General features: G+C 40.7%; 2 protein-coding genes across 2 annotated transcripts; one reads left to right on the plus strand and one right to left on the minus strand.

Moving 5' to 3' along the window:
* On the plus strand, positions 1 to 952 carry LOC117081324 (olfactory receptor 51H1). The gene is given in 2 exon segments (XM_033207142.1): positions 1 to 510; positions 512 to 952. Coding segments are annotated over 2 exon segments (951 nt in total).
* An 8938-nt stretch (positions 953 to 9890) lies between these two features.
* LOC117080666 (olfactory receptor 52R1-like) lies at positions 9891 to 16951 on the minus strand. Its single transcript, XM_033205877.1, is given in 4 exon segments — positions 9891 to 10431; positions 10433 to 10517; positions 16647 to 16915; positions 16917 to 16951. Coding segments are annotated over 4 exon segments (930 nt in total).
* Between the last annotated feature and the right edge of the window lie 232 nt (positions 16952 to 17183).

A 17183-nucleotide genomic window follows, 5' to 3' on the forward strand; every position in this document is an offset into this window, starting at 1 on the left:
ATGACGAACTTGAATGCATCATATGCCAACCGCCATAGCTTCATCTTGACAGGTATCCCAGGAATGCCAGACAAGAAGCCATGATTGGCCTTTCTCTTGGGATTTCTCTACAAACTCACACTCCTGGGAAATGGTACCATCCTAGCTATCATCAAGGTGGAGCCGAGTCTCCATGACCCCATGTACTACTTCCTCTCTATCTTGGCTCTCACTGACGTTAGTCTCTCCATGTCCACCTTGCCCTCCACGCTCAGCATATTCTGGTTTAATGCCCCTGAGATTGTTTTCGATGCATACATCATGCAGATGTTCTTCATCCATGTATTTGGAATAGCAGAATCAGGAGTCCTAGTGTCCACGGCCTTTGACGGATTTGTGGCCATCTGAAACCCATTACGCTATGTTTCCATCCTCACTCACAGTGTTATTGGAAAGATTGGAATAGCTGTCCTCATCCGGGCAATCTGTGTGGTCCTCCCTGTGCCCTTCCTTATAAAGCATCTACCCTTCTTCCAATTCCAATGTCTTTTCTCATTCATATAATCTTCACCAAGATATGATGTGGCTAGCTTGTGCCAGCACCCGTGTCAACAGCCTCTATGGCTTCATCGCCGTCATCTTCACACTGGGGCTCGATGCCCTCCTCATTCTAATGTCTTATGTACTCATCCTGAAGACTGTGCTGGGCATTGCCTCCAGAAGTGAAAGGCTCACAACCCTCAGCACCTGCCTCTCTCACATGTCTGTCATGTTCCTCTTCTATGTTCCTTTTATTGGTGCCTCCACGATTCACAGATATGGGGAACATTTATCACCAGTAGTGCACATGATCATGGCCAATATATACCTACTCCTCCCCGCTGTGCTAAACCCCATTGCCTACAGTGTGAAGACCAAGCAGATTCGAAGAAGAATCATTCAAGTGTTCCAGAGGAGAAAAAATAGGGTCTAGGAGAATGGAATCACGTGTAAGAAGTAGAGTAAGTATCCACTGGAAGAATTAATTATCTAACTTTCCACAGTTATGGTGCATCAGATTTTGTACATCTGGGGAAATGCAGGAATGGGTAAGGCTTGTGGGTGAAGATACATAACAGGTCATGTTTGTTCTGTATATACCATATTTTGGAATGTGTGCATTTTGATATATGGTATCACAAAATCTAAATCTAATTCATTAAGTAGCTTCACACTTTGACACTGGAGATGAGCATCAGTGAGAACAAATTATCACATTCATCCAGATAACACTTATGTATGCTTATTCATAAAATATTAAGTTATATTTCACCCTTGGTTATCAATTTAATAATAATTACAGTAAGAAAGATTCAAGAAGTCCTATAGCAAGACCAAAGGTCTTGGTATCTGGTATATATATTTTTCTTAAAGTAGAGTAAGGAAAAGTGTTATAGGATCAAAAATTTATCTTTATGTTTAGGCAGTTATTGGTAATGGATATCTGTGATGAAATAAACGTGGGCATATCTGTGGTTCCTTGATGCATACTTTTTTCCCTTTCTATGGCATCACTTTTTTACATATTTATCATAGTTCTAGTTTCTTGACACATACTTAGTAGACTAATAGGTGTTCTGCCTTTACTCTTTTGACTCAGCATAAGTGACATTAATTTTGCTGTGTACTAGAGGATGCAGTAAAATTTTGCTGAGTAAAGTTATTCCTGGGTTTTGTGTAAGGCAAGTGAAGATTCTCAGCACAGAGAAATTAAAAAATTGAAGGTACACAAATGTGGGTATATGTGCAATATGTCTGTGCAGTGAGTCTAGTACATGCTTTAGGAATTGTGTTAATCATTATACAACAAAGTTGCTAGAGTGATTACTTATTCATTCAATAGATATTCATTGAATACTGATGAAATGCCAGTCAGGATGCTAGACCCTGGAGATACAGGGGAAAATACAGCAATTTTCTGCTCAAACTTTGGATGATTTTTCTATAGAAAAAGATGCATACAGACAATTACAAGGCAATTACCTATTACATTGTAATATCACATTTAATTTGTTAATACGAAAATATGCTAGCAGATTTTATAGAGTATATCAGTAAATTTCCCCAACAACTTTGGGAAAAAGCATTAATCAACATTTACATGTGAGGGAAATGAGACTTAGAGTCATTGAGTAACTATTCAAGGTCATATAGTTTCCAAGTGACAGAGCTAGATTCAAAATATGTAATTGTATTGTTTGGCCCAAATGAATTGCATTTCTAACTTTTTACAAGTCTATCTCTCCATACAAAATCGTAAGGACCGAGTTCAGTGTTAGGCTTTGTGTCTTCTCCATGCCCTGCATGGGTGCTCAATATGTTCTTCCTGCTCAAAACAAACAAACAAACAAACAAAAAAATCCTACTTTTGAGTAGAACGTTTTCTGTGTTTCAGACCCCTTTTCAATAGATCTGTGCACTCAAGTACCCCTGCCAAGGAGGAATTCATAAATATACAGGCTTCCTTGTTACACATAAATGCTTTCTCTGTGTTGGGATGTAGGCAGGCCTGATCATTGATTGCTGCCTTATTCTAAGAGGAGAAATGGAGACAAACTTGATGGAGTAAGGAAGGGCAGAAACTTCTCTAGTCACACACTGAGGAAAGGCCTGAGCTGGGACTCCTGGGAGATGCCAGGTCTCCTGCTTCTACAGTGCTTCTCCTCCTTTGCTACACCTAAGGCAATCTCAGCCCTATTGTCCAGGAACCTTGGGAAAAGGGTAATACCTCAGGGCTAGTTTCTTCTGTAGCTGCTACTAGACGAGTTGCCATTGTCGATGAGCCAACTGCTCAGTGAGAGCGAGAGCTCCCAGAGAAGCAATACTGGGGCTTACTCACTTTTAAAAATGCTATGTGAGACCTCTTTAGAACACAACATTCATCATTCACATATTTCTTCATGTAACAAATGAACTTTTCCTGTTAATACTTATGCCATTACAGGCCACTAAGTGCTGGGCATGCAGTAGTAAGAGTGATTTAGTGGACACATTTAAGACAACTTACAATTAATTATGAAATTTTTTTTAAAATATGACTGTTGAGGGCTAGTAAAACAGAAGACACATTAAAGAGTTCATTGAAGTTCCTGAAGAAATGAATGAATGGATGAATTTTCCCCATGCCTTGTGCTATTCAATAAAACTATCTTCATAAAGTTGGTAACTCAAACCACCATCCCAGTTGGTCCACAGCCTATGTGACCACATGTTAGGCTTCTCTATTCCTTTCCCAGAGCAACATTTACCCCTCCCGGAACAGACTTTCCCTTCCTAATGTCTTGCCTACACCTTCCTGCTGCAGAGACTGTGCACTATGATTGCCCTGTTTCTGGTACCAAGAGTACTCCTGCTGCAAATCTGGCTTAAACATCCACTGAGCCCTTTCTACTCAGTCAGGAAACCAATTAACATGGGGAGATAGAGTGAGAAGGTATCCTGCTTCTCTTTCTTCCCTGTAGGCCTTGGTCCTTTTTCCAAAGCATGAGATTTCAAATGGAGCTGGCACATTCAAGAAGCAGAAATTGGACAAGTAAAATTTATCTTTTATTCTCTCCCCAAGGAACAGTTTTCTACAACTTCAGGGGCATCATTAAATTGAATGACAATGTGAATTCCTCCTCAGAGTTATGTAGTCCACAACCTTTTGCTTACACATTTCTTTAAGACTTTTACCTGATTTCTTAGACTCAATTCCCACCTAGTAGCTCTGCTTTTTATTCACTTATGTATTTACTGTTTTCCCACCTTTTGAGTTTTTCTATTTTCTGGCTCAGAAAGAAACCCAAAGTTGCTACTTGGATTCCTTGGTTTCTGTTTCCTCATCTACAAGGTATATTTGGATGAGCTCATTTACATATTATACATGTCTCCATGATGGCCACACTTAGGATAGATACGTGGAGAACTGAAAACCACAAACTGAGAGCCCAGCCTCATCTGGGGTAGAGATGAAGTAAAGGGAAGGGCCATGCTCTGCAAAATCGGGCAGCACATTGTCTGGGCCTTTCTTTCCTTCCTTCTCTGGCTTTCAAACCTCTGACCTCAGTAGACAGAGTAGGAAGAACCAGTGACTTCAGGGTTTGTAGGCCAAAATTAAACATTAAGATTTTTAATGTTAAGGTGGGATAACAGGACCTCACACTCCTGCTGCCTTCAGCCCAGTCATTTTCTTGGGGAGATTTGGGCCATAGGCCTACCCACACAGCATAAATGCCAACAATAATATAAACCAAACATTATCTGAGACAAGTCTTAATTTAGAAGTTTATTTTGCCAAGGTTAAGGACATGTCAATGACACAGCCTTAGGAGGCCTTATTGACCTGTCCCAAGATGATCAGGCTACAACTTGGTGTTATACATTTTGGGGAGACATAATACATCAATCAATACGTGTAAGGTGTACGTTGGTTCAGTCTGGAAAGGCAGGGCAACTGAAAGTGGGGGCTTCCAGGTCACAGGCAGATTCATAGATTTTCTGATTGGTAATTGATTATTATCTAATGGCCTGGAATCAATAGAATGTATTGTCTGGGTTAATATAAGGAGTTGTAGAGACCAAGGTTTTATCATGCAGATGAAACCTCCAAGTAGCTGGTTTCAGAGAGGACACATTGGAAATGTTTCATATCAGACTTAAAGAGTCTGTTCTACCAGTCTTAAGGTCTGTGTTGATGTTAATGGTAATGAGGCATGACTGACTTCACCTTCTCATCATGGCTTGAACTAGATTGACAGGTTAACTTTACAATGCCCTTAGTTGAGAGGAGGGATCCATTCAGATGGTTTGGAGGCTTAGGATTTTATTTTTGTCTTAAAATACTTAACATGCAGAGTATTGAAAGTATGTGTTTTAGGTCTTTACTGACATGTGCCTATCACTTCCCTTGAATAGAAAGATATTGCTTCCCACATACTTATTGATGCCTACTCTGTGTTAGGATTTGCCAACATCTGAGGTAAATAAAGCAACATTTTTCTTCATGGTAGATAAGATATAGAGGCACACACAGAGCCAGATCATTAGGATATAAAAAAGTCAGTAAGTATGATGAGAGCAGAATGGAACAGGCACTGTAGGAGGGCAGAGGTAGGGTTCTAAGGAAGACCTGTAAACTTTATCTCTACATCCCAGGCACCACGCATTGCAGTGGGTACACAGCCACTGGTCAAAAAATGCTTGTTGATTTGAGTATGAAATGTCAGCATCCTAATAGCACTGTGTTTGGTTCTATGCAGAGCAGACATTACTGAGGAGGTGTTGCCCTTTGGAAAATACTCTAGAACTAAACCCTGAGATCACAGTATGATTCTGAGCAATGTTTAAAAACCACAGTACGTTGACTTACTGGGGTCTGCCTTTGAAATGTTCTATCTGGCCTGTCTTAGTCACTATGATCATAGATTTGTGTTATTTGAGGGAAGAGAGGCACTGTGGTGACTCTGCCCATTAACACATGGAAAATGGAGTCCCTCACTCAATGTACTCACTTGAGAGCTTTTGTGAATGAGTATAGACACACTCTAGGTTAGTTACGTATTTCATGTCATGGACACTGGGATTCTTCAAGTTGTAAGGAAGAGAATTGTCTATTTTCATTGATTCAGAATACCTAAGGTAGCTTACAATCATGATAGTACAACACATCTTAAATAATAGTTTCAATATTGGAGCTAAAATTGTAGAAATTCAGTATTTTGATTTTGGGTAGAAATCACACAAACTAGATGCTATGCTTGTCAGTTTCTTTCATTCCTCATTCTATCCCCATTCTCCAGCAAAATGCTGGGTGCAGAGTGACTGCTTAATATATTGCTTGAATAGGAATTTAAAATGTTACAAACATTTTAATTTTTATAAAAAGAGATGAGTCAGAGACAATTTGCTATTTTATAACAAACCTATCTTATTTGACAATGTGTTAGTCCATTCTCTCAATGCTATAAAGAAATACCTGAGATTGGATAATTCATTTTGAAAAAGAGATTTAATTGGCTCACAGTTCTGCAGGCTGTGGAAGCATAACAGCTTCTGCTTCTGGGGAGGCCTTAGGAAACTTACAATCATGGCGGAAGGTAAAGAGAAAGCAGGTACATCTTACATGGCCAGGGAGGAAGAAGAAAGAGTAAGAGGGGAGGTGCTACACAGTGGTAAATGACCAAATCTCATGAAAACTCACTCACTATTGCAACCAAAGGGGATGGTTCTATATCATTCATGAGAAACAACCCCCGTGATCCAATCATTTCCCAGCTGGCTCCACCTCCAATGTTGGGCATTACAATTCGACATGAGATTTGGGTGGGGGCAAAGATCCAAACCAAATCACACAGCCTCCTTCAAAATGTTACTTCAGTGCAGATAATGAAAGGAGTCCTTAAGACTGAGAGGTCTGGCACTATAGTCAGTTTTGGGGGAGTGAGGCATGAGTATAATTGCAAATGCCAACTTTTGGACAGTACTGGATTGTTGGGGCAATGTATCAAATCAGAAACATTAAAATTCGTTCATTCATGTGCCTTTCTTTTTTTTTTTTTTTCATGTGTGTGCTAGGTTTTAGAATAAATGAGTGAGAAACAGCACTACTCTCTTATGAAAATTATATTCAAGTCATAGGGACAGATGATAGATAAATAATAAAAATTTGAGATTGTGGTAAGTGATAAGTTGGAAACAAGACACGTGAATTGATAGAAAAGTTGCATGGCTCAGGAGCTGGTGAAGACAAGTGGGTGAGGAAACCTCTAGGAGAAGTGGCATTAGTTGAGATCTGAAGGATAATGATGGGACCCAGAATGCCCTCTAGAAGAACAACTGGGGCCACTGGAGAAATAAGAGCAAAGACTTAAGACAGACGAGTCATTGATGTGTTTGGAAGTATAAAAATAGTAGAAGGGCTAGAGCAAAGAAGAGAAGCATCACTGTATTAGTAAAGGCATGTTGAAAATATGGAATATACTGCTCAGCAAAATCAGGAAATGTACTAATATGCACAACAGCTTGAGTGAAACTTTATACGCATGAAAGATGACAGACTCAAAATAATAAATCATCTATTCTTCTATTGATGTACAGTCCTAGAGCCATAAGAATTAATCTATAGTGAAAAAATCATATGAAAGTTTCCCTGGTTGAGGTGGAAGGGGGTTGACTAACTACAGTGGGGCAGGAGAAATCTTTATTAAATGATTGCAATGTTCTTCATCTTGATTGAGGAACTGGTGGCTGCACAGGTGTTAGAACTCATCAAAATGTGTATAGAAACATTAAAATGTTATCACTGCAAGTTACACAGTAATAAAGCTAATTTTAAAAAGAGAAAGAGAAAGAGAAATTTTCTCATTCACTAATTTACAGATAGAGAGAAATTGGTCCTTTTAACTCTGAACTTTGGGGAGGATGAAAATTCTCCTCAGAACACCCATTCTTTTGGGGTAGTATCTTCAGACTTCAACATAATCTGTTTTTTTCTGGAAGAGGCAAACATGCTCCTGAATCCACTCAAAGCACCTTAATCTAATTTTGGCTTTAGAAACCTAAGACCTTGAATTCTAGAACCTTCTTCATTGGCTTTCTCAGAAAGAGCTGTGAAAGGTTGACAGTTCAAGTCCAGTGAATCGAAAGCAAGCATGCTTTTAAAAATGGTTTACAATGTTAATTAGAAAGAAATTACCATGAAAATATGTTATTAAAATTTCTAATAGCTTTCCTATCACCTTAAACCATACAATATATTCCATTCAGAAGAGAAGATCTTCCTCATTCTTTCCAAAAACTTCTGCTTCATTCTGAAATCCATTGTCCTAGGGGAATAAGAAAATGTTGGAAAAGAGAGACCAACACTTCAGCTCACCTGATCCCCATTGTTAGTTAGCAGCCTGAAGAAGCTGTGATCCAGCAGCAATTCTACATCTGGATCCCTGAGCTTCGATGGATCTCATCTATGCCACTGTCTGTCATCCTCTCAGATTGTCCATCCCATCTCACTAAACTTTGGCACTGAATTAATCCCTTACCTGTGTTTCTGTTGTTATTTTCATGACTTTTTCCCATACTAAAATAAAACATTCTCAATTGAGGATATTTTTTAAAAATACACTAAGGCCCAAAAAGAAAATGAAACTATTATAAGCCTCGCTACTCAGAATAGTTTTTACTATGATTTGAATGTATTTCTTGAATCTCTTTTTATGTACATGCATTCCATTTTAGAATTGGCATCAAGTCTTAAAGACAATTCTTTATCTTTTTTCTAAACATAACATATCTTCATCACTTACTACATCTTTAGATACTTGTTGCAAATGTCAGATATTAAAAGGCATCTAATATTCAATTGCACATTGATTTATCTGGTTTCTTACAGGACAATATATATATATATTTATTATACTTTAAGTTCTAGGGTACGTGTGCACAACATGCAGGTTTGTTACATATGTATACATGTGCCATGTTGGTGTGCTGCACCCATTAACTCATCATTTACATTAGGTATATCTCCTAATGCTATCCCTCACCCCTCACCCCTCCCCCCTCCCCTCCCACAATAGGAGCTGGTGTGTGATGTTCCCTTTCCTGTGTCCAAGTGATCTCACTGCTCAATTCCCACCTATGAGTGAGAACATGCGGCATTTGGTTTTCTGTTCTTGTGATAGTTTGCTGAGAATGATGGTTTCCAGCTGCATCCATGTCCCTACAAAGGACACAAACTCATCCTTTTTTATGGCTGCATAGTATTCTATGGTGTGTATGTGCCACATTTTCTTAATCCAGTCTGTCACTGATGGGCATTTGGGTTGATTCCAAGTCTTTGCTATTGTGAATAGTGCCGCAATAAACATACGTGTGCATGTGTCTTTATAGCAGCATGACTTATATTCCTTTGGGTATATAGCCAGTAATGGAATGTGTAGGAAGAATCAATATTGGGAAAATGGCCATACTGCCCAAGGCAATTTATAGATTCAATGCCATCCCCATTAAGCTACCAATGACTTTCTTCACAGAATTGGAAAAAACAGGACAATATTTGACTGGTTTTCTGTTGGGTTTTAATACATAATGATTTTGTGCATTACTTTGTACAGGTTTTTGCTTCCAAATTTTTGATTCTCAGAGAGGAAATTGCATATATAGATATAGATGCATAGATACATATAGAGAGAATACTTTTTAACTATTTTATTTACATTTCTAAATTTCTTTTAAACAAAGTGTACTAAGTTGTACTCCTACCAGTAGTGTAAATAATGTTTTTACCTTAATCATCTGTGAAAGGTGACATTCTTTTTAAAAACATTCACTGACTTAATAGGTGAAAATATTCTTATTATTTCTTGTGATGATGAACTGAGGTCAACTAAGTTTTTATGGCATGTCTCAGAAATCTCTTGCCCTGAAATTGTTGCTTTTGTTTCTGGAGGGTTATCTACCTCCGGGTCAAATGTTTACAGAGCTGACTCACCTATGGTAAGTAATAGTCTGAAAAATATTCATTTATGGCCGGGCGCGGTGGCTCAAGCCTGTAATCCCAGCACTTTGGGAGGCCGAGACGGGCGGATCACGAGGTCAGGAGATCGAGACCATCCTGGCTAACATGGTGAAACCCCCGTCTCTACTAAAAAATACAAAAAACTAGCCGGGCGACATGGCGGGCGCCTGTAGTCCCAGCTGCTTGGGAGGCTGAGGCAGGAGAATGGCGTAAACCCAGGAGGCGGAGCTTGCAGTGAGCTGAGACCCGGCCACTGCACTCCAGCCTGGGCGGCAGAGCAAGACTCCGTCTCAAAAAAAAAAAAAAAGAAAAATATTCATTTATGTCCCTAGATCAGTGGTACAATTTAAGTGGTGGTCATTTTGTGACCCTTGGCTCAAGGGACGTTTCCACAACATCCTTGGGTAACTCTGTCCCTGATCTGTTTGGTACTAACTCCGTAAATGATGGGGTTGAGCATGGGAGGTACCAGTAGATAGAGATTAGCAAACAGGATATGTACCACTCGGGGCACACAATGGCCAAAGCGGTGGGTGAGGAAAGAAAAAAGGGCTGGGATATAAAAAGCCAAGATGAGACAGATATGGGAGGCACATGTGCTAAAAGCTTTGAGGCGGGCTTCACCTGAGGGGAACTGAAGCACGGCTCTCAAAATCATCATGTATGACATACCTATGACAGTCATGTCAAAGCCAGCCACAGAGAAGGCCACAAAGAGTCCATACTCACGATTTATGCTTGTATCAGCACACACCAACTTCAGCACAGCCATGTGCTCACAGTATGACTGGGAAATGGCTTGGTGTTGGCAGAAGGGCATCCTAGACACCATGAAGCAGAAGGGGCTCACCCACAGCAGCCCTGTCAGCATCACGACAGTCCCCAGTTCAATCATGACCAATGGGGTCATGAGACTAGTGTCGGAGTGGGAAGCAGATGGCCACATAGCGATCCAGGGCCATAGCCATGAGCACCCCAGACTCCATAAAAGAAAAGGCATGGAGGGGCGGAGCAAGATGGCCGAATAGGAACAGCTCCAGTCTCCAACTCCCAGCGCGAGTAACACAGAAGACCGGTGATTTCTGCATTTTCAACTGAGGTACTGGGGTCATCTCTCTAGGGAGTGCCGGACAATCGGTGCTGGTCAGCTGCTGCAGCCTGACCAGCGTGAGCTGAAGCAGGGCGAGGCATCGCCTCACCTGGAAGCGCAAGGGGGAAGGAAATCCGTTTTCCTAGCCAGGGGAACTGAGACACATAACACCTGGAAAATCGCGTAACTCCCACCCCAATACTGCGCTTTAAGGAAACAGGCACACCAGGAGAATATATCCCACACCTGGCCGGGAGGGTCCCACGCCCACGGATCCTCCCTCACTGCTAACACAGCCGTCTGCGGCGATCTATCCGCAAGGCAGCAGCGAGGCTGGGGGAGGGGCGCCCGCCATTGCTGAGGCTTAAGTAGGTAAACAAAGCCGCTGGGAAGCTCGAACTGGGTGGAGCTCACAGCAGCTCAAGGAAACCTGCCTGTCTCTGTAGACTCCACCTCTGGGGACAGCCCACAGCTGAGGTCCAATAGGGAAAGCAGCGGGGGCGGTGCAGAGGCGAACGACTCTGTCTGACAGCTTTGGGGAGAGCCGTGGATCTCCCAACGCGGAGGTTGAGATCCGAGAACGGACAGACTGCCTGCTCAGGTGGGTCCCTGACCCCTGAGTAGCCTAGCTGGGAGACATCCCCCACTAGGGGCAGTCTGACACCCCACACCTCACAGGGTGGAGTCATCCCTGAGAGGAAACTTCCAAAGGAAGAATCAGACAGGTACACTCGCTGTTCAGCAATATTCTATCTTTGGCAACCTCTGCTGCTGATACCCAGGCAAACAGGGTCTGGAGTGGACCTCAAGCAATCTCCAACAGACCAACAGACAGTCCTTCTGACTGTCAGACGGAAAACTATCAAACAGGAAGGACACCTATACCAAAACCCCATCCGTACGTCACCATCATCAAAGACCAGAGACAGATAAAACCACAAAGATGGGGAAAAAGCAGGGCAGAAAAGCTGGAAATTCAAAAAATAAGAGCGCATCTCTCCCTGCAAAGGAGCGCAGCCCATCGCCAGCAAGGGATCAAAGCTGGTCAGAGAATGACTTTGACGAGATGAGAGAAGAAGGCTTCAGTCCATCAAACTTCTCAGAGCTAAAGGAGGAATTACGTACCCAGCGCAAAGAAACTAAAAATCTTGAAAAAAAAGTGGAAGAATTGACAGCTAGACTAATTAATGCAGAGAAGATCATAAACGAAATGACAGAGATGAAAACCATGACACGATAAATACGTGACAAATGCACAAGCTTCAGTAACTGACTCGATCAACTGGAAGAAAGAGTATCAGCGATTGAGGATCAAATGAATGAAATGAAGCGAGAAGAGAAACCAAAAGAAAAAAGAAGAAAAAGAAATGAACAAAGCCTGCAAGAAGTATGGGATTATGTAAAAAGACCAAATCTACGTCTGATTGGGGTGCCTGAAAGTGAGGGGGAAAATGGAACCAAGTTGGAAAACACTCTTCAGGATATCATCCAGGAGAACTTCCCCAACCTAGTAGGGCAGGCCAACATTCAAATTCAGGAAATACAGAGAACGCCACAAAGATACTCCTCCAGAAGAGCAACTCCAAGACACATAATTGCCAGATTCACCAAAGTTGAAATGAAGGAAAAAATCTTAAGGGCAGCCAGAGAGAAAGGTCGGGTTACCCACAAAGGGAAGCCCATCAGACTAACAGCAGATCTCTCGGCAGAAACTCTACAAGCCAGAAGAGAGTGGGGGCCAATATTCAACGTTCTTAAAGAAAAGAATTTTCAACCCAGAATTTCATATCCAGCCAAACTAAGTTTCATCAGTGAAGGAGAAATAAAATCCTTTACAGATAAGCAAATGCTTAGAGATTTTGTCACCACCAGGCCTGCCTTACAAGAGACCCTGAAGGAAGCCCTAAACATGGAAAGGAACAACCGGTACCAGCCATTGCAAAAACATGCCAAAATGTAAAGACCATCGAGGCTAGGAAGAAACTGCATCAACTAATGAGCAAAATAACCAGTTAATATCATAATGACAGGATCAAGTTCACACATAACAATATTAACCTTAAATGTAAATGGACTAAATGCTCCAATAAAAAGACACAGACTGGCAAACTGGATAAAGAGTCAAGACCCATCAGTCTGCTGTATTCAGGAGACCCATCTCACATGCAGAGACATACATAGGCTCAAAATAAAGGGATGGAGAAAGATCTACCAAGCAAATGGAGAACAAAAAAAAGCAGGGGTTGCAATCCTAGTCTCTGATAAAACAGACTTTAAACCATCAAAGATCAAAAGAGACAAAGAAGGCCATTATATAATGGTAAAGGGATCAATTCAACAGGAAGAGCTAACTCTCCTAAATATCTATGCACCCAATACAGGAGCACCCAGATTCATAAAGCAAGTCCTTAGAGACCTACAAAGAGACTTAGACTCCCATACAATAATAATGGGAGATTTCAACACTCCACTGTCAACATTAGACAGATCAACGAGACAGAAAGTTAACAAGGATATCCAGGAATTGAACTCATCTCTGCACCAAGCGGACCTAATAGACATCTATAGAACTCTCCACCCCAAATCAACAGAATATACATTCTTCTCAGCACCACATCGCACTTATTCCAAAATTGACCACATAATTGGAAGTAAAGCACTCCTCAGCAAATGTACAAGAACAGAAATTATAACAAACTGTCTCTCAGACCACAGTGCAATCAAACTAGAACTCAGGACTAAGAAACTCAATCAAAACCGCTCATCTACATGGAAACTGAATAACCTGCTCCTGAATGACTACTGGGTACATAACGAAATGAAAGCAGAAATAAAGATGTTCTTTGAAATCAATGAGAACAAAGATACAACATACCAGAATCTCTGGGACACATTTAAAGCAGTGTGTAGAGGGAAATTTATAGCACTAAATGCCCACAAGAGAAAGCAGGAAAGATCTAAAATTGACACTTTAACATCACAATTAAAAGAACTAGAGAGGCAAGAGCAAACACATTCAAAAGCTAGCAGAAGGCAAGAAATAACTAAGATCAGAGCAGAACTGAAGGAGATAGAGTCACAAAAAACCCTCCAAAAAATCAATGAATCCAGGAGTTGGTTTTTTGAAAAGATCAACAAAATTGACAGACCGCTAGCAAGACTAATAAGAAGAAAAGAGAGAGGAATCAAATAGACGCAATAAAAAATGATAAAGGGGATATCACCACCGACCCCACAGAAATACAAACAACCATCAGAGAATACTATAAATGCCTCTACGCAAATCGACTAGAAAATCTAGAAGAAATGGATAATTTCCTGGACACTTACACTCTCCCAAGACTGAACCAGGAAGAAGTTGAATCCCTGAATAGACCAATAACAGGCTCTGAAATTGAGGCAACAATTAATAGCCTACCCACCAAAAAAAGTCCAGGACCAGATGGATTCACAGCTGAATTCTACCAGAGGTACAAGGAGGAGCTGGTACCATTCCTTCTGAAACTATTCCAATCAATAGAAAAAGAGGGAATCCTCCCTAACTCTTTTTATGAGGCCAACATCATCCTGATACCAAAGCCTGGCAGAGACACAACAAAAAAAGAGAATTTTAGACCAATATCCCTGATGAACATCGATGCAAAAATTCTCAATAAAATACTGGCAAACCGGATTCAGCAGCACATCAAAAAGCTTATCCACCATGACCAAGTGGGCTTCATCCCTGGGATGCAAGGCTGGTTCAACATTCGCAAATCAATAAATGTAATCCAGCATATAAACAGAACCAAAGACAAGAACCACATGATTATCTCAATAGATGCAGAAAAGGCTTTTGACAAAATTCAACAGCCCTTTATGCTAAAAACGCTCAATAAATTCGGTATTGATGGAACGTACCTCAAAATAATAAGAGCTATTTACGACAAACCCACAGCTAATATCATACTGAATGGGCAAAAACTGGAAAAATCCCTTTGAAAACTGGCACAAGACAGGGATGCCCTCTCTCACCACTCCTATTCAACATAGTGTTGGAAGTTCTGGCTAGGGCAATCAGGCAAGAGAAAGAAATCAAGGGTATCCAGTTAGGAAAAGAAGAAGTCAAATTGTCCCTGTTTGCAGATGACATGATTGTATATTTAGAAAAACCATCGTCTCAGCCCAAAATCTCCTTAAGCTGATAAGCAACTTCAGCAAAGTCTCAGGATACAAAATTAATGTGCAAAAATCACAAGCATTCTTATACACCAGTAACAGACAAGCAGAGAGCCAAGTCAGGAATGAACTTCCATTCACAATTGCTTCAAAGAGAATCAAATACCTAGGAATCCAGCTTACAAGGGATGTAAAGGACCTCTTCAAGGAGAACTACAAACCACTGCTCAGTGAAATCAAAGAGGACACAAACAAATGGAAGAACATAACATGCTCATGGATAGGAAGAATCAATATCGTGAAAATGGCCATACTGCCCAAGGTTATTTATAGATTCAATGCCATCCCCATCAAGCTACCAATGAGTTTCTTCACAGAATTGGAAAAAACTGCTTTAAAGTTCATATGGAACCAAAAAAGAGCCCGCATTGCCAAGACAATCCTAGGTCAAAAGGACAAAGCTGGAGGCGTCACGCTACCTGACTTCAAACTATACTACAAGGCTACAGTAACCAAAACAGCATGGTACTGGTACCACAACAGAGAATAGACCAGTGGAACAGAACAGAGTCCTTAGAAATAATACCACACATCTACAGCCATCTGATCTTTGACAAACTGACAAAAACAAGAAATGGGGAAAGGATTCCCTATTTAATAAATGGTGCTGGGAAAATTGGCTAGCCACAAGTAGAAAGCTGAAACTGGATCCTTTCCTTACCCCTTATACGAAAATTAATTCAAGATGGATTAGAGACTTAAATGTTAGACCTAATACCATAAAAACCCTAGAAGAAAATCTAGGTAGTACCATTCAGGACATAGGCATGGGCAAGGACTTCATGTCTAAAACACCAAAAGCAACGGCAGCTAAAGCCAAAATTGACAAATGGGATCTCATTAAACTAAAGAGCTTTTGCACAGCAAAAGAAACTACCATCAGAGTGAACAGGCAACCTACAGAATGGGAGAAAATTTTTGCAACCTACTCATCTGACAAAGGGCTAATATCCAGAATCTACAAAGAACTCAAACAAATATACAAGAAAAAAACAAACAACCCCATCAAAAAGTGGGCAAAGGATATGAACAGACATTTCTCAAAAGAAGACATCCATACAGCCAACAGACACATGAAAAAATGCTCGTCATCACTCGCCATCAGAGAAATGCAAATCAAAACCACAATGAGATACCATCTCACACCAGTTAGAATGGCAATCATTAAGAAGTCAGGAAACAATAGATGTTGGAGAGGATGTGGAGAAATAGGAACACTTTTACACTGTTGGTGGGATTGTAAACTAGTTCAACCATTATGGAAAACAGTATGGCGATTCCTCAAGGATCTAGAACTAGATGTACCATATGACCCAGCCATCCCACTACTGGGTATATACCCAAAGGATTATAATTACTCTACTACAAAGACACATGCACACGTATGTTTATTGCGGCACTATTCACAATAGCAAAGACTTGGAATCAACCCAAATGTCCATCTGTGACAGACTGGATTAAGAAAATGTGGCACATATACACCATGGAATACTATGCAGCCATCAAAAAGGATGAGTTTGCGTCCTTTGTAGGGACATGGATGCAGCTGGAAACCATCATTCTTAGCAAACTATCACAAGAAGAGAAACCAAACACCGCATGTTCTCACTCATAGGTGGGAACTGAACAATGAGATCACTTGGACTCGGGAAGGGGAACATCACACACTGGGGCCTATCATGGGGAGGGGGGAGGAGGGAGGGATTGCATTGGGGAGTTATACATGATATAAACGTTATGCACATGTACTCTAGAACTTAAAGTATAATAAAAAAGAAAAAGAAAAAGAAAAAAAAAAAAAAAAAAAAAAAGAAAAGGCATGGATGAAGAACACCTGGATGAGGCAGGCATGGTACTCAATCTCATGAGCATGAAACCAGTATATGGCCAACACCTTAGGTTGGGTGGAGGAGGAGAGGACCAGGTCAGTGATAGCCACCATGGCCAGAAAGAGGTACATGGGCTTATGCAGGGTGTGGTCAATTCTGATTACATGGAGGAGAGTGATATTTCCAACAACAGCGACAGCATACATGGCACAGAACAGAAAGGCAATCCAAAACTGGACACTCTCCAGGCCTGGGATTCCAAGCAGGATGAGAAGAACTGTTCCCTGAAGCCAGCACCATGGGCTGGTTAATATGTTCTCCATTGGGAAAGTGATCTACTCTCTGCAAATAGGAATCAAAACAAGTGTTATTACTGATATGCCTTTGGATGGGACAATTGGGTAATAGGGCAATTGAGTTTAAAGATAAGGTGGGATAATTTCAACCTTTTTTATAAATAAAATCTTGCAACATAAAATGATGCTATTCTTTATTTTATATATATATATGTCATTCAAAATAGGGTAGAACA

This window comes from Trachypithecus francoisi, unplaced genomic scaffold (genome assembly GCF_009764315.1).
Source record: "Trachypithecus francoisi isolate TF-2019V2 unplaced genomic scaffold, Tfra_2.0 Lachesis_group8, whole genome shotgun sequence".
Classification (NCBI taxonomy): domain Eukaryota; kingdom Metazoa; phylum Chordata; class Mammalia; order Primates; family Cercopithecidae; genus Trachypithecus; species Trachypithecus francoisi.